The following is a 27,334-nucleotide window of genomic DNA, read 5'->3' as shown; positions in this document are numbered from 1 at the left end:
AATCAAGAGGCTGATGCTTACCCAACTAAGCCAACCAGGCACCCCAAGACCACTGTCTTTGACTATAATGCAATCTATTTAGAAATTAGTAATGAAAACATAACTAGGAAACCCAACTTGTTTGAAAGTAATACTTTTTAAAAACTTCTAAGTACCTCATGGGTCAACAAGGAAATCATGGTAGAAATCAGAAAATAAACAGAACTAAATGAGATGAAAATGCAATTTACAAAACCTGTGGGATTCCACTAAAATGGTATTAAAAGGGGATTCATATACGTAGAAAAGAAGAAGCACTGAGGAATACTGAGCTAAGCATTTAAGAAGTTATAAAAAAAAATCAGAATAAACCTAAAGAAGTAGAGGGAAAGAAAGATATGAGCAGAAATTAATGAAAAACATATGAAGATGAACTAAGCAAACAATGATTACTTGATAAGTCTCATCAAGAAATAGGAGGAGCATCTGCCTTTGGCTCAGGGCGTGATCCCAAGGTCCTGGGATCCCTTCTTTTCCCTGTGTCTCTGTCTCTCTGTGTCTCTCATGAAAAAATAAATCATTTTTTTAAAAAAAGAGGGGTACAAACATGTCTGAATTTAAATCAAGTATTATGAGCATTTTTTCCCAGTAAATTTGAACACTTAGATGAAACAGATGAATTCTGAGTAAAATACAAATTAACAAGAAGCTCAAGAAGTAGAAAATCTGAATACCGTTTATCCCTAAAAGTAAATAAATTAATAGCTTAAAATCTTGCAACAAAGAAAACACGAGGCCCACTCAACTTTTTAGGCGAGTCTTGCCAAACTTCCAAGCAAAGAGAGTATTCTAATTTTATTAGAATTGAATAGAAAAACAGTATTTCCTAACTCTGGTGAAAGGCAGAGCAATACAATTTTAGAGGAAAACATAGGCGCACACTTCCATGACCTTAAAAAATGGGAAAATTAGCTCCAGTATAATGGGGAAGGTCACTGAAAATCCACTGAAGGTAAAAGGGAGAATTTCAATTGGTGCTACCACTTCAGAAATATGTTGACACTGCCTCACAAATGCAAACATATATATGTATATATGTTTGTATACATATATGTGTCCTTTTAACATATATTTCTTTGAACTTTGAGCTTGACATTTCTTTGAACTTGAGATTTCACTGATATATATACCCTTAAAAGACCCGAGTGCATCAGAAGATACATTTAAGAATGTGCATAAAAACAGTTCAAATCACTAAAACTAGAAACAACCGAGATGCCCAGTTGCAGTAATGCAAATATGCGTGGTGGCATAAGCTCACTGTGGAATGTTCCACAGCAGTGTAATGGAACACACCACCGCCACCTGCACCCACATGGGAGAGTCTCAGAAGCACACCGTGGACAAAAGCTAATCAGAAGACTTTGTAGAGTATGATTCCATGTATAGACAGCTCAAAAACGAGCAAGACTAAAAAGATATTCAGATGCATGCAGGTCACATTTTGTTGATTCTAAAATACACTTCTCACAGTCTACTCTTTCAGAAAATAGGGGAATGCATCTTATAAGCGGTGGTGCAATTACACTTAGCAGCACTTTTTCTTTCTTAGACATGAAATAAGGATTTGTCTCCTAGTTGTTGGGGGCTAAGGTTCAATGAAATATGATAAGTAGTCGAACTCTAAAGAAAGGCAGCATAAGGGCAGCCTGGGTGGCTCAGTGGTACAGCGCCGCCTGCAGCCCAGGGTGTGATCCTGGAGACCCAGGATCAACTCCCATGTCAGGCTCCCTGCATGCAGCCTACTTTCTCCCTCTGCCTGTTTCTGCGCCTCTCTCCTTCTGTGTCTCTCATGAATAAATAAACAAAATCTTTTAAAAAAAAAAAAAAAAAAAGAAAAGAAAAGCAGCATAAAATTTGGGAGGGGGGGCTGGAGAACAAAACGGCACCCAGAATTCTAAAGTACTGGCCAAATGCTATTTTTCACCTGGATAGTGAATATATTGGTGTCTGTTTTATTATTCTTTAAGTACTTTCAACTCTCACACATATGATATCTTTCACCAAAAAAAAAAAATGAAGAGGCAAGGAAGTGGGGCCACATGTAGACTAGCTCAGGAAGCTGGACCATGAAAGGGGAAAAGAGGGGGCGACATTTACAAGAGGAAGTGGGGGATAAGACGGGCATGGAAAGCCATTCCTGAGATGCTGGGTGGCACACGAGGAGAAGCCTGGAGATAACTGCCTCTAGTCAGCAAGGGGAACAAAGGTCAAGATGGGTCTGTGGAATTGGTGGTGGAATTCTGTGCATGTTTTCCTGGTGATGGTTTCTAATCTACTTATGAGGAATTTATATGTGGGGTGGGGGTGGTTACCAGGATTGGCATAAGTGGGGGAATGGCCATGACCTGTAGGTGTCTAAATACTAAGCATTTATTCAACGGTTACTACGTGCCAGATTAGTAAACAAGGAGTTTTTGACATCCATCATTCTGCTTATTCCCCTCCTCAGAGTGGTGAGGTGGCCCTTCTCTCATCAGGCCTGGATTCCTTTCAATTAGTTTCCGAGGGTCGCCATCACAAAATACCACAAAACCATGTGGCTTACGCAACAGAACATTGTTTCCTCATGGTTCTGGAGAATGAGAACCTGAGACCAAGGTGCTGGCAGTACTGGCTTCTCCTGAGGCCTCACTCCTTGGCTCACAGAGGGTCCTTCCTCCCTGCGCCCCTGCTCCAGATGCCTCCACCCCTTCTCCGTAGGAACATCAGTCCTGGGTGGATCGGGGCCCACCCTAACGGCCTCATTTTAACCTAGTCACCTCTTCAAAGGGCCCATTTCCAAATACAGTCACATTGTCAGGTGCTGGCAATAAGGGCTTCCACATGAGAATTTTGGCCTGGGGAGGGGGCGGGTGTGGGGATGTGGAGTGGTGGGGAGCGGGGAATATGATTCCTCCCCTAACCGTGGAGACCTCGAGAGGAGTGAACACCTTGCCAGGGCATCAGTTGTGTTGGAGCTGAGACGCCAAGGCAAGCAGGTCAGTGACAGTGGCTGACTACCAACCATTCCACTGTACAACAGTCCTGTGCCCAGAGTGGACATGAAAGCAAAAGTCTTTTGGAGAATTAAAATTAAAACACAAAAAAACCAAAACCAAAATAATAACTGACCAGAATCAGACTTTTCAGAGCCAGGCATTCTGTCCCTGCAAACAGAGTGAATCCACTACTCTCTCATGGGCTCCCTTTTGAAGTCCAAGCACAAGAAGACTTTAATAGTCGCCTAAAATGGCAGGAAAGGTCAGAGATTGAGCATCAGCTGGAATCAGGTTCCCTTCCCCCAGAAGCCAGTTTTAAATTATGGGCTGAGGAGGGTGACACCTACCGGGCTCTGAGGGGTATGGGTGGGAAAGAGGCTCTTTCTACATGCGGTCCCCCACTGCCCTCTGCTGTGCAGCAGAGGGACACCCAGACACAGACAGGGAAAGACCTGCTGGAATCTGGGGAAGATGTCAGTCCTGCTGCTCTCCATTCACACGCGCACATTTCCAATCAATGGTCCAGTCAATTCTCACTTCTTGGCATTTGTACTTGCTTCAGCTATTTTCGTCATTAAAAAAAGATTATCTGCCACCTTCTCAAAAATGTTTCCAAAGGCCCGAGAATATGAATATTTGAAGGCAACTTTTGATGACTTAATATTGGTTTGCTCATTTCATGTTTTCAAAAATTATAAACTTATCGTTATGTTTGAACGGATTTTTTTTTTTTGACATTTTAAAACCATGATTTTCTATGTGATAGCCCAGGCAGGGCCCCCCACCATTTGGTTACAGTATTTTTGTAAAAATATTTCATTTTCAAATGTGTTCTTTTAAAAAGTCAGTGTTCATGCTTTTAGAAATTTCAATGTTACATATTTGGGGAAAATGTTCTAAGGAATAAAGGATTCCTTTAAGTTGAGAGACATAAATAAATGCCAGCAGAAATGGATGACCACCCTAAGCACTGAGTTACTGGTCACTGTGCTGCACGGGATGTGTGGCCCTGTGGACTTTGGTGAAATGCAAAATGGGGCCTTACTGACTTTCGGTGCCTTGATTCTTGCATGGGTGCTTGGGGCCCCCTTTATGCTGCCCCTAGAATGGGCATTTAAAATGCAAGTCATAAATAAATAAACAAACAAAATGCAAATCAGATTACAATACCCTACTGCTCTGGAAGAGGCCATATGTCACACCTTTGACTTTAGAATAAAATAAATTCCTTGCCAGCTTTTCAAGGCTACAGGATCTGACTTACAGGCAGCCCCTCCAAGCCTGCCTTTACCCCGCTTCCCTTCCCCCTCTGCTGTTTGCAATTTCATCCTTCCAGGGACTCTCTCGGGCTCTCTTGCAATATTCCGTTTATTTTCCTTCAGGGCGCTTGCTACCATCTGTAAGAACCGTGTCTGTTTTTCTGTTGTCCACTGCCTGTCTCCGCCTTTAGGCGCCACCCCCCAAAGGGTGCATCCTTTGTCCATTTGGCTCTGGGCTCTATTCCCTGGTGCCCAACTAGCACATATTTATAAGGGAGTGAGTGAGGGGGTGAAGTGAGCAAAGGCAGGTATTGAGAGGTGAGTGACACCAGATCATTCCATGTAGGTCATTGTTCGGAGTCCATTCCAAGAATACCTGGCCCCGGAGCACAAGGAAAGGGGAGTCACTGGCAAACGGAGATGCCCTTTCATCTTTGACCCACACTGGTCATCGAAACCACCCTCTCCCTACTTCGAGAACACCAGGGAAGCAGACAGAAGCAGAAGCCCCGAGCCACAGTCCGGGAGGGCTGGAGGGCCGCAGGGTCAACCCAGGCATACCGACGCAACCCATCAGATGCCATCATTTAATTAATTATGTGGTGTTGGCCGCTCCAGGAGGCAAACACCAGCTACCAACCAAGAATAACAGGCTCCCAGCCCTGCTCCGGGAAAGGCATGCTCACGGTTGCATTTTACAAACGGAACACTGGTAAGCCTGTGGCCAGAGGGCTGGAGAACCGCTGCTCCGGGCCTCCGGGCCATCTCCACCCTCTGCGGCAGACGATCAGGGCCTGAGCTGGGGTGGGGGTGGGAGGTAATACGTTCAGTGCTGTCATCAACTCAAAATTGGTGGCTTGGGGAAGCCTGATGACAGCTGTCCCCGAGGGAGGTAGCTCGTGAGGGCTGAGATACCTGCTTGGCTCCAGAGAGGCCTGGCCCAGAAATCTTGAGGGACAGTGTTCCTCTCTTAAGTGCTGCTGCTCAGGGTGCCCTGGGCCATATGCTGCTTCTCTCCCGGGCAGGATCCTACAGGGAAGGATGAGGTCGAGCCGGGAGCAAGGGTCCAAGAGCCTCCCAGGCCGCAGGGCAGGCTGATCTGGGGGTTCTTCAGGAAGAGGGCCAGCTGCTGGGCCACGGCATCCAGCTCGCCCCAGTTGGCAGACCGGAAAAGATTGCTCTTTCGCACGAAGTAGTGCTTCAGGAAGTGCTGGCTCACGCACTTGTGCAGCTTCCTCACCAGGCGCAGGAAGGCTTTGCCGAAGACCTGCCAGTCCTTCAAGTGGGGATATTTCTCGCAAGTCCAAAAAAGCACCGTCTGTGGAAGGAAGAGGTGGCATCAGACATTGCACCGGGCACCACAGGAGAGGATCTTCAGACACATCACCGAGCTCACAGGGCCTTGGAAGGAGGGAGGGAGTCACCCAGGGCAGGGAGGTTCCGCCGTGATTCTCGGCCTTGTCCCACTGGTCTCCTGCGCTCCTTTGCTCATTGTCTCTCTGGCCACTGACATGTCTGGGGACCACCACTCTCCTTGAATCTGTGACCCCCCCCACCCTGGGCAGATCCCTCGGCTCCTCCTTTACAGGGAAAATTGAAACCCTCATGACAGCAAACCAGACAGTTCTAGACAGTTTTGCCTACACGGGCATCTTCTCTTCTCTGCTTGACCACATCACCTGGCTGGGGGAAGCCCATGCGGCGGGGGTGGGGTGGGGGTCCCTCCTTCCAAGAGCTGTCTGTGACTGACTCCCTTCTTTCTTGCAGGCTCTTGAACTTGTTCTAAGCTCTCCTGCCCTACCCCCTGACGCAGGACCCATCTCCCTCCTAACTTCTCTGCAAGTGCAGGCTTCTCAAATTATCTGTCGTCATTTCCTCTCCCCTGATTCTGACCTCAGTCCACTGCAACGTGGATTCTTTTGCCTTCAGGCCTCAGAAGCCGCTGTCTGTAAGGTCCAACAATCTCCACATGGTTAAATCCAACAGGCCTCACCTGGCCCTGGGCTCACCTGACTTTCCAGCAGCATCGAATTCTCCCACTCACAGCCTCCCTCTTGAGCGCTTCTTCACTGGCTTCCAAGCCACTGTGCTCTCTGGATTTCTCCAGGCACTGCAGCCACTCCTTGGTATGGTATCCCCTTGACCTGCCTCAATCCTAGGGTTTTGGAGGCTCAGCTCCACTCGCTCTTTTTCTTTTGTGCTCACTTATTTCCTTCCTCAGTGGCATGAATCCCCACCACACACACAGAAGTCCCTCGCAATTTTCTTTCTCCAAGACAGACTTCTCCTCTGACCTCCTCACCTGCTATCTCTTGGAAATCTGAAAGTTATCTCCACCAACGTGTCCCAACTGAACTCACGGCCTGCCCCTCACCCCACAAACCTGTAGTGTCTCCAGCTGCTTGGTCAGTCAGTCATGCAAGTCACGAGCTGGGAGTCACCCCTCCCTCACCAGCGTCATCAAGCCCCGCCAGTCCCCCAAAGTGGTTCTCAAATTGACACACATATGTTCATCTCCACTATCTTCTTCCACCTCACCTGGACTTCCGCCCCCATTCTTGTCACCATCTTGTCACCACCTACGCCTCAGCCAATGTGATCTTTTTGAAATATAAATCTTTCTTCTTGTCTGTAATACCTTAAAGCCTTCTTCTGGCTGGTTAACCAAAACCCACAATCCTTTGCACAGTGTGGTTTATAAGGTTTGGTCCCTGCGTTCCTCTCCAGCCTTGACTTGTCCTCATTCCTCCCTGGCTCTCTCCTTCCAGCCCCGCTGGCCCCGGATCATGCTCTCTTCTACCACAGGGTGACTTCTGGTGCATGGAACATACTTCCTTCCCCAATTTGTCCAGGACACACTCATCCATCAGATCAAATTTCCCTATGATACCATTACACACTTTCTTCACAATATACTTCTCAGAACACCAGTGATCACAGGAGTTGTCACCTCTGTATTTATTTGTGCAATCCCCCGCTGGGCTGTAAACTCCATGAAAGAAGAGGCCGATACCTATTTTAATAACTATCATGTCACTAAGCACCCAGCTGAGGAGCTGGTCCACAAGAGGTAGTCAAAAATGTTTATTGACTAAGTAAAAGAATTAATGTTATGATTTAGATGTTGAGCATTTTTAGAATATAGTCTTCTTATAGAAGAAGAAAATAACAGGGCAGCCCGGGTGGCTCAGTGGTTTAGCACCGCCTTCAGCCCAGGGCCTGATCCTGGAGACCCGGGATCGAGTCCCACATCGGGCTCCCTGCATGGAGCCTGCTTCTCCCTCTGCCTGTGTCTCTGCCTGTGTCTCTGCCTGTGTCTCTGCCTCTCTCTCTCTCTCTTTGTGTGTCTCTCATGAATAAATAAATAAAATCTTAAAAAAAAAAAAAAGAAGAAGAAGAAGAAGAAGAAAATAACAGTTTTAGGTTCACAGCAAGATCTGGAGTATGTTTTTAGATCACATCGTGCCAAGTAAATGAGATGGAGATAATATCACGCTATCAGGAGAACCTAGACACAAAAAAGTGTTTTAATTTCTCCTGTTTTATCTCCCTAAGCATACCAAAGCGGTTAAGCCTCTTACAATCAAGCCCCTGTGCCTTTGAGTGAGTTTTAAGAATAAATAAACCAATGAAGGATGAACTCTTGTTCGCATGAAGTTGCTTTGGGGGAGAGCACTTGGGGAGGACGTGAGAACCTCATCAGACTGTGTCAGACTGATGATGACTGGTACCTCCTTCCTGATGCCGTTTTGCAACCCAATCTCTTCCACTTTCCCCTGACTGAAGGCTTGGCAAGGATCCCTTACACTCCAGACATCATCCGGGAGGGTATCTAATGCCACATTGTCACCAGCCATGTCCGTCCCAGTGTCTAAATGTGAGGGCATCCTGCCCTTGGACCAAGGATGGAAGGCTAAAACAGGCAGCTAGTACCACTTCTCTCTGTCCTGTCCTAACACATAACCCCCCTTTTACAATACCCACTCTTGAGAATGCACAATTCTATGCCTTGTTGGTGAGTTAGGGAGAACAGAAACAGAGTACATTTAAGGAGTTGCCCTAAAGCCCTCCAGTGATTGAGAAGTTACCGGAATAAAAGTAAACCCTTGGGTGTAACGCAGTTTTGACAGCAGTCAAGGGCTGGGAGGCCTGTGGTGGCCCTATTCAATCTTGTCTAAAATATTCACATCACTTAATATGTTTCCATCCATCTTAATTGCAAGACAATGAAGTCAATGGTTACGATCATTAAGTTCAATACAAGGTAGAATGGAACTTGCTTCTCAACTCTGACTTTTCCTAGTGTAGCCTGTAGAAAGTCACGCAAGCAAAAAGCCAAACCCTCAGAATGAATTAGAGTCTCAGGAAGTACATGCCCTCAGTCCAGAACAGGTGGGTGTTTTTAGGGGAACGTGCGTGAGCACATGTCGGGAATATTGAAACTCTAGAGAAAGGCCCCAGTACAGGCAGATTGACATTCACAGATTCTCGGGCAGGTCAAGGAGGGCAGGCTACGAGGAAAGAGAAGAAAGCAAAGCAAAGCCTCCTGCCTCCGGGGGGAACAAAGTTGAATATGACGGGAAAGCGTTCGCTCAACAAATATTTATTGAGTAACTACTATATACACGGCACTGGGAGAGATACTAAGGGTTCAGTAGTGGTTGCCCCTAAATAGCTTACATTGGAACTGGAAGAGTAATACGGGGCCAGCAGATGATGGTCCCCTGAATGAGAGGGGTACAAGCAGGAGCCTGCAAAGGAGGCACCGCACAGACAGGTGCCCTGTGCTCACCTGTGTAGAAGGTCAGGGAGAAGGAGCGAAGCTCTCGGGCAGACACTAGCTAGGCTTGGCCTGTGCTGTCTCTATGTCTGCCACCTCGCAACCTCCATGTGTGTGTCACACGGCATGTTTCAGGAATGTCCAGGTCACTATGTGCAGAAGAGGAGTTGAGGGTGTGATGGAAGGCCACCTCCCCAGGGGGACTCCCCAGATGTCCCAGCCCAGGTCACATTCTGCTGCTCTGGGTCCTCACAGAACGACGCTCCTGTCCTCCATGGGGCTCCCCACACCGTGTGATTCCATATGCACCAGGGGGACCATCTGACTGTCCGTCTCCTCTGTGAAACCATAAGCTCCAAGGGATCAGGAACCGCTCCTGCGTTCGCCTACCTGTACCTCCAGGGGCAGGACATACAGCGCGAGCTGGGGCCAGTGTCAGGCCCCAGCTGAGTGGTAAAGGCAGGCATGAATGTACACTCTTGGGTTTCGGGCAAGAGGAGCAGGTGCTGCCAAGGGAGGGGAAATCTTTGCCTGAGGATTTGGGACCCGGAAGTTCAGGTCTGCAGCTGTGCTCATGGGACGATCACCACTTCCGGGTAGGCCTCCCTGCCCCCCCACTGAGCAGCAGTGGCCGCACCCAGCTAGAGTGGGGACCCAGGGAGCCCTAACACCGGGGGGAACATGAATTCACCTGAGGCTCAAGCCATTTGCAAGATTTCCCCAGGCCCCAGGCTTCTCAGCGTTATAACCAGGGCTGAACCTCAGCAGGGTTTCTGGCACGTAGCGGGCATTCGGGCATTCGTGTTGGTTTGTTGAGGGAAAGAAGAGGAGGGGAGGGACGGAGAGAGAAGAAAAAGAGGAAACGACAAAAGGGAAAGAGGGCGAGCAGGACAGGGAAGAGGAGGACGCCATTCAGCCTGGGCAGGGCTGTCGTGGGCACACCTATGGCCTGGGGTTCTAGATCTCAGCAGTTAGTGGGGACTCATGGGAGAGCCAATATGGACACTAGGGCCCCCTCTAGAATCTGTTGCATGGACACACACACACACACACACACACACACCCGTTTGTGAGTGGCTCTGACCAGGCCCTGCAGAGCACGCAGAGACCACTTACCCATACCCAGGGCGCATCCGCTCACCTGCAGATGGTGGGACGTGATGACAGGCCTCTTTCCCGGACACCAGACATCCTCCTTCACCTGCCTCAGAGCCTGAAGACACTTCCTGCGGCAACCCCCGTCCTCGTCCAGCTGCTCCAGCAGCACCTGCTCGGCCTGCAGGAAGCTCAGCTGCCAGTGATAATTGGAACAGGCCAACAGGGCAAACCCAAACGACTGGGGGAAGAGAAGAACATGGGGAACATTGAGAAGGATGACGCTTGCCAGAGTAGAGCCGTCTCAGAAGCCATGCGCTGCTCTGCGGCAGGAGGGGAGCCTGCTACCAGGCAGGCAGTACCTCCCGCGTGGGGATGTGGAAGGAGGCTCGGGGCAAACCCCTTTCCTGGCACACAGTGAACTGGAAAGACTGTGCCCACTTTCTCTCGGGCACTGGTTCTCCAAGTTGAGCCTGGAGAGCTTGTTAAAACAGATTGCTGGGCCCTGCCCACCAGCTCTCCCTCGGGGGATCCAGAGCAGGGCCTGGGACTCTGCATCTCTGACAGGCTCTCAGGGGTCACTGCAGATTCTGAGGACCACACCTGGAGAACCACTGATCTGGTGAAACCTCATTTTTCCTTCCAAAGCTGGTTGACAGTGACGCTGTGAGCTGGGCCCTGGCCCACTGATACCTTGATGCACTCCACTCTCTGTCGGGAAGGCCAGCGCTTCAGACAGGGAGGCCACCGAGCTTTCTCAGACCAGGCCGTGGGGATCTCCACTGCGGGGACCAGCTCTAGTTCCACCTGACACGTGGGCGTTTCCACGGCAACCCAAACTGCAGCTGCAGCGTGGTGTGGGAGCATGCTGACCTTACCTGGTGGGAAGCGACAAAGAGGTGATGAGAAGAGGAAGCCTGGCTCAGCGCCCACGTCCTAAGGACGGTCCTAAGGAGGAATCCGGGAGCCACAGGTGTGAGCAGCTCCTTGCAGGTGATGGGGCAACTTTCACAGGCCGGAAACACCCCAAAGGTGGGGGGTTTATGGCAAAACTAGACAATTAGCTGAGTAAATATTGGTAGAAATGTTGCTAGAAAACCTCATTGTTGGTGCCGGTTGCTTTTCCCTTTCTCCCCCACCCCCGATGCTTTTATGGCACCTTTTCTTTTAAAGTAATAGATTCTTTTCAGAAGGCTCAATGGAAGAGGCAGAGAAGACAAAGAAAAGATGGAGTATTTGCTAGTAAAAATGAAATCCAGCCATTCTTCTGTGCCCCCTCCATTCTGCTCAGATGTCCTGACCTTGTCAGCCTCCGTCCCCTGACTTCATTCACCGGCCTCTAGTGGAGCTCGGCTTAACCCGTCCCTCCCCTGCCGCCCAGGCTCTCTGATGGCATTGTTTCCACTATCCATTAAGCTAGCCTAGCCTCAGGTGTATTTGTCATCCCAAGCCCTTGCAATTATAGAATTCTTCAAAGTGTGTCATAGCCACTGGCTGAAAGGCTCGAATGAGTGGAAAGAAGCCCCGCTGCCTCTTCCAACCTGGCAAAGAGAGGGAGAGAAGATAAATGCATCTGGGAGCATCTTCCAGTTCCTGTACTAGAATTCGTTGCTAATCTGTTCCCCCTTCTTTCAAAAGATACGCAGTAGTTTTGTTTGTTTGCCTTCATTACAGATAAAAAGGATGAGCTGTCTTGAATCAGGATCTGTTCTTTTTCTCTTGTTTGCTCAGAGAAGAAAATGGAAGCTTGCTCATTAATCACGTTAAGCTATTCAAAAGGAAAACATTCCTCTCCTTGGCTGGGGTGCGATGAAGAGCTTACTGTCTGCAGCTCATCAGAGCTGCCCAGACAGGAACATGACGACGTCTGGCACCCTGGCATTGTTTACTGAAAGCATCTCATCAACCTGGCCCGTTTGCAAGCCCTCATTTGCACTTTCACTATTACCAGTGTTTCGAAGTGAAGAGGTCAGCACATGCTGGAACCAGCCTGCCCCCCACACCCTGCTTCTGCCCTGGCTCAGCTCACTCGATGCATGACCTCAACCTCGGTCATGCATGATAGCTCCTCTCTCTCAACCTCAGTGTTCTCATCCGTAAAACAGGTAGAAAAATAACTCTGACTCTCCAGGGTTGCTATGCGCATGACATTTTCCACGAAAGCATCCTTAATGTGGTAAAAAACGCATTAAACATGGGCTAATTCCATTATGGGACCTTTCAGAACAGCTCAGTCCAGACAAGTAAAAGTACATTTTCAAATCCTTTTCTTTCTACACACGTGGGATTGCCTCTTGGTCGGTGCTCTGGTTTTTCCCTTCATTATCCAGCGCAGGGATTTTTTTACAACTCTGTGTAGAGGTAGAGGTAGTACAATTTATTTTGTCAACTTCCCTTTGTTTTTGATATTATGTCTACTTACTTTCTTTCACACAGCCCCTATGGCAGTGGACACCATTATGCATATTTCTTTCTAATCTGTAGGAATATATTTCTAGACCTGGAATTGGTGAATTGTCAACTGAAGCACTTTATAAAAATAAAAACAAACTGACTGCCCTTTAAAAAGTAGGCACCAATTTATACTTCCAAAAACAATGCTTGAAAAGGCCTTTTGTACCACACTCACCCCTACACTGAGCATGATCACATTTTTTCATCTCTGTCAATCTATTAGTTGTTTTAATGCACATTGCTTGAAATATATGTTAGATGGAATTTTTTTCCCCACTTTTTTACTACTACGTGTTTATATTCTTTTTCTGTGAGTCATTTTTCTGGTCATTATTTCTATTGGCTGGCACCTACTCTTACTGGTTTACAACTACTCTTTTATAATTAAGAAAATTAGCAACTTTTTACCCAGCATGAAATACACATTTTTATTCTGTGTGAACAAAATGTGTGTGTGCCCGCCTGTGCACATATGCCACATGTTGGTATACAGTTTAAGATTTTGGGATTATCAAACTTATAGGTTCTTTATGGCTTCTCAATTTTGTGTTTTGGCACAAATCAGTGGTTTCCAAATGCGGCATCTCAATACACCAGGGTACTGCAGTCAGTTGGAGGGTGTTGTAGGAATGTGCTAATACCAAAGATATGTAGTTTGTGAATAATTTGCTTTTTAAAACATGTAGCCAAGTTTTTAAATTAACATCTGGGAACTGGTGCATAACCGAAAGCCCATCATTTCTCTGCTGGGGCAATAATCCACGGAAATCCAAGTGGATGTTATATGGATCCTATTCTTCAGTGTCAAAGCAGAAAAAAGAGCTAACTCATATTGTGAGGAGTGAACAGATGTAAGGAGCACATGGGGATTATCTTAATTTAGGGGCATGAGCTTCGGGGTGACACCTATGCAGAGGTTTTTTAAAGCAAAAGGGGAATGCCAGAAATTGTCCTTGTACTTTTCTTGATCAGCTCACCTGAGAGATGACAGGTTCCAATTGCATTTTCTACCAGCTTCCGGAACACCTGGAGGACCTTGGCAGGCACGATATCCCCCTCTATGTTCACATCTGCCTTGTGCCACTGCCACAGGCTCTTCATAAACTGCTCCACCTCCAGCCACTGCTGCAGGCCCTCCGGGTCCTGCAAGGGGCAGGAAAGCCTGGTGCCCTGCAGGGTGTAGTACCGCCAGCGCTGCTCCCTGGCCTCCCTGTACCCAGCCAGGCCCTTCACTGGGACAGTGACGAGGAACTGGCTGGGGGCCAACACCTGGCATCAAGAAAGTAGAGAGGAGTGTGAGTTCATGGACTCGGGAGGTAACAGAAATCCTCAGGGAGCCAACCAGTTGAACCAGGGAGCTCAGTGAACTACTCAACCCTCAGCAATGCGCCGAGATGGACAGAGAGCTGCACCTGCCTGCCTGTTGCAGGAGGATTCCATCTTTGTTCTGCCACTAACCACTGTCATGCTTCAGGCAGATGAGTAAATTCACTGAGTCCTTTGTGTAAGGAATCTGCAAGGGAAAGAGTGAACCTGACCTGAGACTCTAGAGGGCACCTAACGTCTAGGGGGAGAAGAGAAAGCAGGGAAAGGAAATAGTATACAGGGAGCTCAACACATACAAAGCACTGCAATTCTCATGCATTAGACTAGGTGGTCTTCCCAGCTACATGGTGAGGCGGGCTTTGTTAACATTTCCCAGATGAGGAACCTAAGGCTCAGAGGGGCTCTGAGATCTCCTGGGGACACACAGCCATTAAGTGGTAGAGCACGAATGTGGGCTTAAGCCCTCTGATGGCTTCTTCAGTGGCTGTTTCCGATGCTGGGCTGGCTCTTAGTCAAGGAGGAGTGATCTGGATTGGGTAAGGGAAGGGATGGGGGGAGATGAAAGGATTCTGCAAAATATCTCCCTTTCTTTTGCCTGATCTGATGACTCATGGCCAGTATTGATGATCAGTCCTTATAAAATCACAGGTGAAACGAAAAGCAGTTGCTAAGACCACATAAACCTTTGAGACGATTCTGAATTTAATGGAATAAAGCACACAATCAGCATCTCCCTACTCCATTTCTACAGGTTAAGTAGAGGCCAGGCTGAAAGTGGTCAGGCCAACAGTCCAAAGGATAGAACAAATTGGCCAGCAATGTGCCAGCCCCAGGGGGGCTTGACCTTTGGCCACATCACACGGCAGCCCACACCATACTGCACTTTTTCCCATCAGTGAGCTATACCCTGGAAGAGCCACCTCCTTTTCATGGAAAGTTCTGACCATGGTATGTGGTTAACTTTTGCTCAGGGCCAGTTCACGGGTCAACACCAAACTCTGCCTCACTGTCAGAGAACAGCAGTGTGATGCTTTAGATAATGGATCCACATGACTTCTGGTGCCAACAGAAAGGTGGTGGGATTAAAAAAAGGGAACAAATTTAAACATTAGCACTCAAAATCAATACATTATTTGAACTCACTTAATTGTAAATTTGAGTGTATGACTGTTATGTTAATAGTCACATAAATGATGCTTAATTGATACTTGGTGAATTTGGTCCAAGATAAAAGCAATTTTTATATGCCCCACTCCAATTATTTTCAAAATTTAATATGCAGGACGTGATGTATATAAATGTGAGATATATTTTAACCTATGAATTCTAAGTGAGGCCACAGAAGGAAATTTCCTCAGATATAATTCTAGGAAAAGTGGTGTTGTGGGGCCACTGGGTGGCTCAGTCGTTTAAGCATCTGCCTTCGGGTCATGATCAAGTCATGATCCCAGAGTCCTGGGATGGAGCCCTATGTCCTCCGGCTCCCTGCTCAGTGGGGAGTCTGCTTCTCCCTCTGCCTCTGTCCTTATCCCTGCTCATGCTCTTTCTCTCTCACTCTGCTCAATCTTTCAAATAAATAAAAATCCTTTTTTAAAAAAAGTGATGTTATGTTTCTGCTCCTAGTCACTGGTCTCTATTGGTCTAATGCAGTTTGGAAGAATGATAGAAGTGGGCAAACGATATTGTCATATGTCAGGATTCAATCTAAGTTTTAGAATTTTCACCCTGGGTGAATTTCCCAAAATCTGTGCTCTGTCCCCAAATCCACAGGTCCCAGAATCTTGTGGGTGGTCCTTATGCCCAACGACCTTGGAATGTTCTAGACCAGCAAGGGTCTTCAGTTCAGGGACTATTTCTTTTACTCATTCATTCATTCATTCATTCACTGAAGTTGAATGTCTACATGGGCCACACACCATGCACTGGGTCCTAGCAATGGAGCGCTCAATAAGCATGATCTTTGCAGTCAAGGGGCTTGTAATCATGTGTGAGAGATAGGGCATGAATATATATTTAATACAAGTGAAAGGGGTTCTCGTGTGCCAGAAGAAAAAGTGAGATAGAGGAGCATGGGAACTTAGAATGACCCAGAGTCCTACTTCCCTCAGCTCTGAGAGGCAACGAGTCAAGTCTGCTCCACAAGGTTGTTTGCAGGCGTGAGGGAGGCCATTTCTGCAAGAACAGCATGGCCCACACAGCAGGGCTGCAGGAAAGCTGGCTGTCATGCTTGGCCTGGTGGCTTAGAGTCCTGTCTGCAGCAAGGACAGGGGTTGCGAAGCTGCCCCTGCAGTTTCTAAGGGCCTCTTCCACTTCTTCCTTCCCCCACCTGCAACCCATAGACTCTCGCTTTCAGCAATCTTCTCACCAATGCCTCCAGTTCCCTCTCCCCAGCCCCCAGTCTACTAAGCAGGTGCTGCCTAAATGAATGTGTGCTTGACTAAACTTTAGTTAATACGGCACAACACGCTTAGAATCAGAAGCCCCGGGCTGAGTTCTGGCTGTAGTGCCAAATGGGACATGCTCGGGTTATCTGACTTCTCGAAGCCTCCATTCTATCATCCGTAAAGTAGGAACGTGGAGGCTCACATGACACAGCACCTAGAGAGCAAGTGTGTAGGTGGTAAATACTCAGAGGACCTACGGGACATGAAGGATTATTGGTACTCTGGGTGGTGTGTTGCCTGTGGCACACCGAGACCTGCCCTCCCACACTCCCTGGCTCCCTGGGTGGCGCTTACAGAACGAGTGAGACCTGCTTACCTTAATGTTCCCATTGTATGTGTCAGAATAAGGCACGGCCTGGAATCGAATGTCTTGGTGGCTGATTTCTGTGGTCAGATGGTGGACAACCCTCTGCACTTCCTCCACAATCTGGGAGATCCGCTGGCGCCTCAAGCCCACCTGGGTGTGAGGGGATCAGCATAGGTGGTCACTCCCAGGTGCAGGGCCCAGGATCTGGCACAAGGACATCACCAGACAGGCCCGGTGGTGGACAACCACAGGAGTCCGTTCAGATGAGCCTGCCCTCCCAAGAAGCCCAGGGGACATGCACCAAGGTGTGATGGCACTTGCTGGTGGCTTGGTGTCCTCCTCGGATATAGAAACATTCATCTAGCATTTATCTAGTACCGAAATATGGTGAGTGCTGGAGCACATGGTGAACATGAAAAAAGCAAAACAAGATAGACTTGTCCTCATATAGACAGGAAACGTGTGTGTGTGTGTGTGTGTGTGTGTACACGTACGTGCATAAACACATATACGTATGCATGCACACACGCGTATGTGTTTGTATAACCTAACATCAGATATGATAAATCCCATGACGATTAAGCAGTTTGACATGTGGAATCATGTCACAGGTGGTTTTTGTGCTTTTTTGTCCATAAAGGATGGCTCTCTTCACCCTTTCTTTGCTACTAGACCCACAAGGAAAGGCGCGCACTTATGTTCCTTCAGGTTCCACATTGCAAGTTCCCGAGAAACAGAATTACTGCCAGAAAGTTGAGCACCAACATTATATACCTTTACAGCTACTCAAGGTTTAGGGAAAAGAGGTGTTCGTGGGGGACACGTAGGAACTTTAGTAAGCTCAGGAGAGTTAGAAAGATCCAAGTGAAGAAGAAATGGGAAGAGTCTGTGTTTTCTGAAATGGAGGGCCTCCGTTCTGTTGCTGAGGTGGCACCTGCAGACTCCTGCCAAGACAAGTGCTCCCCCCTTGGAAAGGCTGCTAAGTCTGGCCAGGAACTGATGGGAAGCAATATCTGATATATCTAAATGCAGTGGCCACTGTGAACCTTTATATCCTCCTGAGTTTTGTATAATGGCTGTTTCTATGTATTCTCAAGTGGTTTAAGGCACCCATACGTAAGTCAAGAAAAAAAATTCCAAGTCAAAGAGAATTCCAGCTGTTTTTCTAAACTAACTCATCAGCTATTCTAGTCACCTGAGACTTCATACCTTCTACCATGGTTGGAAAGGTTGTCCACCAACAACCATAGATGGACGTAGGACACAAATGTGCATATGCACACATGCTGTTTGTCACAGGAGTAAGGTGTGTCATATATCAAGTGAATTCATTAATACACATTTATGTAGCACCTCTGTGTGCCAGGTACTCTGTGACATGCTGGGACACAGCAATGAATAACACAGACATAGCCACGGCTTACTGGAGTAGGGAAGACAAGTGTAAGTACTGAATATAAGCATGAGGGCCATAATAGGGAAGTGCAGGGTGCCTCTGGGTATACAACAGGGCAGGTGGCCTAGTCTGGCCTAATAAGCCTGAGACATATTTTAAAGGTACCTATCCCCATTTTTGAAAAACAAATACCTTCCAGATGCCTAGGAGTAACAAGAAACACAAGACAAGGGCCCTGATCTTAAGGGATTACAATCTCATGGGAAATACATGATATACATGAAATAGTCTTTCAAAATCCATGCATCTTATGTGACCTTAGATATGATGATCATGTCTATATAGGCTTTTAACACCATCTTCTTGCCTCCAGCAGCCACCCACTACTCTCCATACGTCCACCCACTATATTCATCATGGGAGAAGGGATCCAGGACATCATTCTTGAGCATTTGTAAACTAGCAAGATTCTGCATCTTTCAGAGTGTCCAAATGGAAGAGAAAAGGTGGTCACAGACGGAGAAAACTATTTGCTCTGTCAGAAATAAAGGAGAATACATTTAGCAGCCCATGATGAAGGGTCTCCTGCAGGGTAGGACTTCTTTGTGTTCTGGTTCAACTCCATTCGATCAATTTTGTTGAACAATTTATGCCAGGTTCTGTGTGTACATGTTGTCAAGAGGTTTACAGCTGACAGGACAGAGCAAGACAAATAAACTGGAAATTAAAGTCACGGCAATCTAGTTCTGGGTATAGGTATGTACAGGATGCTATGGGTACACAGAAAAGGGAAATTTCATCTAGTCTGGAGGCAGGGGGGCCCTTCCTAGAAGCATAGTGTAGGGGAGTTATAGCTTGAAAGATTAGTAGGAGTTAGCTAGAAAGGGAAGGATGTGAAGGTCATTCTAGAAAGAGCAAATGGCTGATATCTAGTATGAGGAGCACAAGAGGGAGGATTGTAATGGTTTCCTTTATTACTGGGGAAGGGATTGCCTTGTAGGAGAACGGCAGAATGGGAGAAGCAGGAAGAGGTCTTAAAAACGATGGAAGAAAAATTTCAAGAACAGAATCAACAGTAAGTGGCTGAGTGAGATAGGGCCCCCAAAATGTCCACAGCGTTTGGCAAATAGAACAGGATCAATGTGTTCAGGGAAGGGACAGGCATAAAGCCAGATTGCAGTGGGTTAAGAGTAAGTGGGAGGTGAGCAAGAGTAAGCAACTCCTCCAGGAAGTCTGGCCAGAGAAGGGGAGAAACAAAACAGGAACACCAACAGGTTTTTTTCAAAATGACACACAGGTTTGAACATGTTTAAATGCTGAGAGAAAAGAACCAGTGGGGAAGGAAGAGGCAGCAGAGAGCAAAACCACTGAGTAAGGGTTTCCTCACCAGGGAGTCGTGCAAATCCAGGAACCTGTTGAGCAATTCACCTTGGTGCATCAGAAGGAAAAAAGGACAGGAGCAAACACAGATAAAAGAGTCAGAGTGCAGGAATCAGAGAGATTTCTTGTCTGAGGACTGTTTTCTTTGCAGAGTAGGAGACAAGACATTGTACTATGAGTGAGGAGGAGAGAAAAACATGGGGGACTCCGGGGCAACAGACTTTGGAAATCACATCTCTAAGGAAGAGAGGCTGTTCAGGCATGTGTGGGATGACTGCCAGACAGTCCCAAGACTCAGCTGTGGGGGGGTCCACGGAGCTGGAGCATATTGATGGGCTCAGTTGTAAGGTGTCCTCCATACCTCAACGTCCAAGGGGAACAACGGAGGTGCCAAGGTTAGGCCTTGCTGCACAAGACCTGGAGGAGGATAAAGGAATCGGGGAAGGTTTCCATGGGGCGGGCCATGGTTCCCAGCTGGGGGAAGAGAATGGATAAAGTCACTTAGTAGATTAGGGAACACAGGACAAGTTCCAGGGCCAGAGGTCTAACCAGGAACAGTGGGAGAAAGTAATGTAAGGCTAACTGGAGAGACCTCTGCAGTCAGAAAATAATATTCTCAAATAGCTAATTTCTTAGCCTGTGTTGAGGGCTAAGGCTCAGCCACGATTCCTCCACTGATTTGAGTTCATAGAACTCGAATATCAGTAACACGGTGGTAACTCCACATGCATATATATTTTGCTGAGTCGATAAGCTAATCGACTCAGCAAAGGGGAAGAGAGAGAGGGAGAGAGAATCTGAAGCAGGATCTACACCCAGCAAGGAGTTGGACAAGGGGCTTGGTCTCAGGACCTGAGCCAAAACCAAGAGTTGATGCTTAACTGCCCAAACCACCCAGGGACCCTGACACTGTCAAATAAATTTTAACTGATAAAAGCTCAAGAGAAAATGTGTGCGCACGTGCATGGACACACACACGATGAGTAGCTGATCGAAAAAAGTCTCCACTGTGAATCTTTTCTACAAATGGCCCTCACTTGATGGTGACATTTTCTTACTGGGCAGAACGAGGCAGTTCACACACTCCCTAGAAGGCACCTGTAATCCCTCACTCACCATGCATCTTTATGACCTGTTTTGATTTCTGAAAGTGAAAAATCAGAATAAGGGAATACTTTTCTGGGCTGAGAGCCATAAATTCTGGTTTAGATCTCCTTTATCCATTACTACCACTGCAATTGTGACTCGGGGGCTTAGAGCTTGAAGAGACCTCAGAAACCATCTTGTCTGGTGTCACCTTACCAGAGGCCAGAGCGATGGGTGGTTGTCCTAATGTGACACTGGTAGTCAGCAGTAGAACTAGTCCTAAAGTCCAGGTTCCCTCACTGCTCTTTCTGTCCCACTGAGCGGGACCCTTAAGTAGATGCTCCAGAAGCAATACCTACTTTTATCCTCTTCCTGAACCTACCCATGCCCTCTATTTGAATTGAAGTCCAGGCTCATGAAATAACAGATCCAAAGTCTCATTTATTTGGGCATCACTGACTGTTCTGTTCAGGCCAACATAGTAGGGGATGGGCTGTGGGGCTCAATCAGAGCTGTGGGGAAGAGCCCTGCTTTGGCCACCCCCCTGCCCATGCCAGCACTTGGGAAGGAGTCGACTGGGAGTCTCTTCCCTGCAGGTGATGGGCTGCTCCTTCCTCACATATCTCTGGCTATACTTCCTGCAGCCAATTCTTTTCTTTTCTTTCTTGTTTTGAGATTTTATTTGTTTGACAGAGAGGGGGGCAGAGAGAGAGAGAGCGTGCACAAGCAGGGGGAGCTGCAGGCAGAGGGAGAGGGAGAAGCAGGCCCCCACAGAGCAGGGAGCCTGATGCAGGGCTTCATCCCAGGACCCAGGGATCATGACCTGAGCCCCCCCAGGCGCCACCTGGAGTCAGTTCTTACCTCTACACACTTTGTGGAGTATGTGCTCTTCAGCAGCCCCAGAAGGGACTCAGGCTCAAGGTTTCCCAGGCTCTGACCCACAGACCACTTGTCACGCCCTTGGTGTCAATCACAACCCAGAAACCCCAGGTGGCTTCCCTCCACTCCTCCTGACCACAGCCTAGCAGAGGTAGGGCAAAAAGATTCCATTTCAGGGTGTGGAAAAGCAGGGAATGGGGCCTGAGGCAGCTTTATGGGGAGTGGTGTTGGGGAAAGAAGGAGGTGCCACCACACGCAGAGACTCGTGGCAGGCAGGAGCCCAGAAGAACTTTCATGCCAATCCAACCTCAGGAAGAACCCAGCGGCAGCCTTGAGGCAACCCCAACACCAGACCCATTTTGTAGTGTAGCTTTGAAACACATGTAAGGGGGAAACAGGGTCCTTTAAGAAGAAGGAATCAAGGCACATTCAGTCCAAACATGACCTCAGTGCCCGCCTGAGTTTCACATGCCCCCTCTGCTGCAGATTAGGTCAGTGAACATAAGAGTGCATTTCTTTTTAAAAGGCTTCATTAAAAAAAAAAAAAAAAGGCTTCATTTGTGGGGACATCTGGATGGCTCAATGGTTGAGTCTGCCTTTGGCTCAGGTCATGATCTTGGGATCGAGTCCCTCATCGGGCTCCCCGCAGGGAACTTGCTTCTCCCTCTGCCTGTGTCTCTGCCTCTCTCTGTGTATCTCTCATGAATAAATAAATAAAATCTTAAAAAAAAAAAAAAGGCTGCATTTGTGGATGGGACAAAGCATGAGCAGAAATGCATCAGATGAAGTTAGTCGGACACATGATGCTGGATGTGTAGTTCCGTCCTCTCATTCTCCCTTGGGTCGCACTGACCCCGGAAAGTCATGCTACACTTCCTGGCGTGCAGATTCAGGTACTCTAATGCAGCAGGGTTTCTGCAAACAGAGTCATCAGAGGCCCCCACGAAGGGTGCCATGCATTTTCTGCGGGCCTCCTTCTCTCTGGGGCAAGTGCACCTGCCCATACACACGTACACAGCCCCGCCCCAGGCCACTTTCCTCCTCCCCAGCCACAGCAGCCAGCAGCTGTTGCCCCACCCTCTTTGCTACTATTAATAGCTCAAGTTCAGAACAATTTACTGTTTCAAATGTAAATGAGTGAGAATTCAAGGTTATTGCCTATAATAACACCATTCTGATTCACTTGCATTCCGACCTGCTTTCTCCAGACAGGTAGAGGGGCGGTGCTAAGGAACATGTCAGGAATGTCACACAGGTCTGGCCACATCATAAGCATGTGCCCTGTGAGACTGTCACCCACCATGAGTGTCCCTGGGGATGGAAAGCAGAGAACTTCCTGCCAGACATCAGGAAGTCAGATATTTAATTCTGGAATTGCATGAAATTCAATCAAGTTTAAAAAAAAAAAAAAAACAGGACCAGCACCATCTCTGTCTTCCAGGGTTAATGATCTTAAAAGGATGGAGATGTAGGTGCTACATACAGGTGAGATAGGAAGCCTTCAATCTCCATCTTCTCAGACCCATTCTTTCCTGAGCCAGATGCTAGGGCCCTGCAGACTGTGCATGACTCCGCAGAAACCACAGCGACAGTTGCACTATGGAGCTGAGACAGGAGGGACACTTCCTGAGAGCTAGCTCCCTTAAGCTGTCCAACAATCCTGAAGGGTGGGTGCTATGATTATCCCCATTTTTCACAGGAGGAAACACAAGTTCACAATGTGTAAGTACTTCGCTCTGGGTCTCTCCAGAGTCAGTAAGTCCCGCAATGGGGATCTGTGTTGGGCACTGCCCATGCCTGGCAGCCCATGTTCATAACCACTGCACGGCTCTGCCTCCCCAGGGACAAGGCTGCAGGGCATGAACCCACACTGACTGCTTGAATGGGGTTCCCTCAGCCTGGAAAGCCTCTTCCATACTCATCCACCTGTTCAAACCCCCTGTGCCCTCTGGAGCTTGGTCTCCACTCCTCTAGCTGTGCAACGCCTCCTGCATGAGAGCTAACACTCCTCTGCTCTCCCCTAGCACCATGTGGGAATCTCTGTTGTAGCCCTTGTGGTTGGCCATGTGTTATAGTAAGCATTCTCCTGTCTGCACAAGGAACATCCTCCTTTTGCCCTCAGTTATGTGCAAAATCTGCAGGCGGGATAGGGCCATCCTTAAAGATACCCTAAACTACATTTTTCCTCTCAGTTAGCAGGCCACATCCCAGATTTGTGTGTTGGGCACAGTGTTTTGCACAAAGCATGTGCTCAGTGTGTTTGTGGAGATACAGAGGGTTTAGTAGAGCAAATATGGCTTTGGAGTAAAACAGAATTTTCTTACTGACACCTCAGCACTTTCACTATCCAGCTGTGTGACTCTGGACAAGTTATTTAATCTACAAGAGCCCATTTCCTCCTCTGTAAAAATGGAGAGACTGTGCACGTGGTGCATGGTTGCTGACAGATTAAATGAGATATTGCCCGGGCCTCAACCTGCCAGCACCTTTTTCACTATTCTTGTATTATCTTCAATGAATCCTAAAGATATTCTGACCATACATGTACAAAGATACTGTGTGAATATCAAGGGCAATGATGACATCCAAGACATTATTATCCCCTCCAAAAACTTAGAAAGAATAAAACAATATTTAAATTGTCACTTGAGATAATAATAGGAAAGGTGTCAAGAGTCAATATACGAGTGATTGCCAAATAAATATTGTTAGTAATAGTTATGATGGGAGTTCATAGGGAAGCCAAAACATTCTGTGCTAGGGTGTCAGGAAAATCTTTCTTGATAAAGTAAGCTCTGAGCTGAGTTTGAAGGATGAATATGAACCAGGGAAATGGAGAGGAGAGAGGCTGTCTCCCCTGGTAGAGGAGAGAAGGGGAGCTTGGGACTTAGACCTCCTCAGGGCCTAGAACTTGTGAGTCAGGATTGGCAGCCTTACCACATACAGGGACAGAGCGGGGACACACATGAGAGGGAGGGTGGAAGGGGGTGGATGTCAGACCCAGGAGTGCTGTGGCTCCCAGAGAACCCATGAGCACACTCTCTGTTGAACAAACAGCCCCAGCCCACAGTTGCCAGGCAAGAAACTGGGACCTGTGGCTGTCAGGTATTCTGATGTTTCCCTTTTTTTTTTTTTTTTTTAAATTTTTTTTTAATTTATTTATTTATGATAGGCACACAGTGAGAGAGAGAGAGGCAGAGACACAGGCAGAGGGAGAAGCAGGCTCCATGCACCGGGAGCCCGATGTGGGACTCGATCCCGGGTCTCCAGGATCACGCCCTGGGCCAAAGGCAGGCGCCAAACCGCTGAGCCACCCAGGGATCCCTCCCTTTTTCCAGAGAAGATGAAACTCTGGATTTCTGTGCAAGATCCCACTATTTTGAAATGCTTGTAACAAATTTGAAGCAATTTAAAAATATTCTGCAGGCCAAAGAAAACCTGTGCACAGGCTGGTTCAATGTGTAGAGCACTGTTAAGAATCTCTGCTATTGGAGATGCAGGGAAACATCATGGAAAGATAAAGTATTACTTGGATGCCAGACTGAAAAACGTGGACTTTTTTCTTTCAGAAAACACAAGTCCATGGGGAAAATGCCTGGCAGCCTCCCTTTATTCCTTTAGAATAGCCCCCAAAAGGGAAAATACGGGACGTCACTTTGTTGGCTATAATTTTTATTATTGTAAGTGTCCCCTATTTATCTAAGTGGTTTGCTTAAGAAATCAACTTTATTTATCACTGTGATAATGAACTCTACTTTGTTTACTTGGGAAGGCGTGTCCCTAAAACTTAGACAAATCCCTAACCTTAGTTTTTAGTTTTACAGGTGGCTCTGGGTCTTAATAGCTTCATCAGTAAATGGAAAGCCTTAATTAAGTGAGATCATATTTAAGGGGCCTTCAAGTTGTAATGTTCCAAGAGTCTCTGCCTCTCTACAGAAGAAATTCAGTTAACTGTTAATTGATGTGATAAATATGATATCTATCTTTAAATCGAGCAGTTTTAGAGTTTCTGAAAGGCATTCTTAATCCCATTTACTCTTTTTCTAAGGCCCTATTATCACCCATTTTACAGAGAAGAAAGCTGAAGCTCTGGCAGGTTAAGTGCCTTGTTCGTGACAATACCCAGTATCAGGGGCAGAGCCAGAGTTCCAACCCACATTCTAACTTTCTGTTCCCGTTTAACTTTCTATACACAACGTGCCTCTGGCACTTAGAACCTTAGAGAGAAGACGAAAATAAGATAAGTCCCTAAATACTCTTATGAGTGATGGTCTTGGGTTCCTGAGGAGCATTTCATGTATCTTTGGAAGCAGCCTGACATCCCTTCTGAATCCAGGCTGGTGGAGTGGGAGGGAGCCAGGTGGGAACGTGGGAGAGCAGTACTTGTCCTTACCTTATTCAGGAGGCATTCTTCCAAGTCTCCTGCAGTTGGGGATTTCATGACTTCTTGGTCAGTCCCCAGTGGAGCAGCAACGTCTTGGTTTGTCCGTCAGTGGAGGACAGTACTTGCAGGTTGGTTTCCCAAGAACGTTAGTCTCGGCGCTAAATTTCTTTGAGGATGTATACATGGACCAGAGACTGGTCTTTCCAATTCTTCCCTCCAGCTCTCATTTCCAAATCGGGAGCATCCAACTGTCATCTTTCAGGAAATTTTTTTTTAAAAAAGGAATTTAAAAAGGAGAGTTGATGGAATTGAAACTGAATTGGAGTCCAACCTAATAGGACTCGATTAAGCTCTATTGTCGGGTGCTTTGACCGAAGGGCAATATTCCAAGTTGTATTTCCCATTCAAATATTTAAAAGCTCCATTTGAGATAGAAACGCTCTGTAGTTGGCTTCTTCTCCACCTTTTTAAGCTCTTGTCTTAATGCTAGATGCATCCTGGAGCCCAGTATCTTATATCTCCTTGTTCTTATCCTGTTGACAGTAAATATTCCTTGCCCTCCAATCCAGAAAATCCCGCAGATTGATTTACCTTCTTTACCATAAACAAATAGGGAACTGCCAAACAACCAGTCAGGCACCCGTCATTCTGCCTGAAAACAAGCAGGTCCAGGTCTCATCAACCAAATCAGGGCACAATAATTTGCATGTGGAAAAGCGCGCACACACACACACACACATGCACACACACACAGGCATATCCAGAAAGGGCAGGACCAGGGACCCTTCTCCTCACCTGCTGAACTTTAAACATAATTTACCTCTTCCTGCTTGAAAGCTGGCAGTAAAAATAAAGTCAGTGTAAACAGGCCCCTTGAGAGTCAAGGAAACACTCTTGTCTGGTTTTGCCAGCAAAACCATGTTGGAAAACAGCTCAGGCAGTAAATTCCCAGTCTGGCTGGCTGGGGCTAGTTTTATTACAGAAAAAAAAAAAAAAAAATTCACAATGGCCTGATCTCCCTGACGCTGGTAAACATCAGAGACTGCTATCAGATGATCTAAAGAAATTACAGCGCTTCTGGGAGCCCAGCTCACTTCTGGGCAATGCTCTGAGTAAATGCCTTTCCAAACCCACCTCTGAGAGCTCAGCAACGGTGTTGGTTCCCCGGGCCACTCAGCTCTCTGTAACCACAGTATTTGCATATCTCCCCGCTCTGCCCGGACTAAAAGCCTCATCTGAGCCACACCAGAGCTCCCTGCTCCACCCACCTCATTAATCCCAGCGTTCACGCCAGCTTCTATAGGTCCCTTTTGTGCAATATTGTCGTATATTGAAATATTCTATGTAAATATTGTAAAGCTACCCTTCCACAAAACTGCCTTGACTTTCCATTTTCTTCTCTTTGTAATTCAGAGTTTCCTTCATTTGATATCAGATGCTCCCAAACATTTCAGAATCTTCTCTTGACCTAACCACTCGTCAGTTTTTCACAAACAGAACATGAGGCTGCCTCTCTGAATTTCC

At 47.2% G+C, this 27,334-nt stretch overlaps 1 protein-coding gene across 3 annotated transcripts; it reads right to left on the bottom strand.

Moving 5' to 3' along the window:
* Window positions 1-4,367: 4,367 nt before the first annotated feature.
* MAB21L3 (mab-21 like 3) lies at window positions 4,368-27,040 on the bottom strand. 3 transcript variants are annotated; one of them, XM_025453407.3, is made up of 7 exons: window positions 26,606-27,040; window positions 25,820-26,065; window positions 16,695-16,835; window positions 13,586-13,877; window positions 10,848-11,032; window positions 10,201-10,395; window positions 4,368-5,597 (listed from the first exon to the last, which is right to left on the bottom strand). In XM_025453407.3, exons 2-7 carry the CDS (start codon window positions 25,865-25,867, stop codon window positions 5,250-5,252), a joined length of 1,209 nt encoding a protein of 402 aa, XP_025309192.1. In that variant the 5' UTR covers window positions 25,868-26,065; window positions 26,606-27,040; the 3' UTR covers window positions 4,368-5,249. The 3 variants fall into 3 exon arrangements, with proteins under 3 accessions (XP_025309192.1, XP_048951450.1, XP_035556711.1); XM_049095493.1 differs by lacking the exon at window positions 26,606-27,040 and having other exon boundaries at window positions 25,820-26,589; XM_035700818.2 differs by lacking the exons at window positions 16,695-16,835; window positions 26,606-27,040 and having other exon boundaries at window positions 25,820-26,591.
* Between the last annotated feature and the right edge of the window lie 294 nt (window positions 27,041-27,334).

This window comes from Canis lupus, chromosome 17 (genome assembly GCF_003254725.2).
Source record: "Canis lupus dingo isolate Sandy chromosome 17, ASM325472v2, whole genome shotgun sequence".
Classification (NCBI taxonomy): Eukaryota; Metazoa; Chordata; class Mammalia; order Carnivora; family Canidae; genus Canis; species Canis lupus.
Note: the sequence above shows the minus strand (reverse complement) of the source record. Positions and strands in the feature narration are given on the sequence as shown.

What these genes read in the sequence shown, in the direction of transcription:
- MAB21L3 (XM_025453407.3), bottom strand. Translation starts at nt 25,867, where the DNA reads ATGAAATCCCCAACTGCAGGAGACTTGGAAGAATGCCTCCTGAATAAG. An exon ending in AAGAATGCCTCCTGAATAAG is followed by an intron (nt 16,836 to 25,819) that starts GTAAGGACAAGT and finishes CCTCACACCCAG; the next exon opens with GTGGGCTTGAGGCGCCAGCG. An exon ending in TGGAACCTGTCATCTCTCAG is followed by an intron (nt 11,033 to 13,585) that starts GTGAGCTGATCA and finishes GCTTCCCACCAG; the next exon opens with GTAAGGTCAGCATGCTCCCA.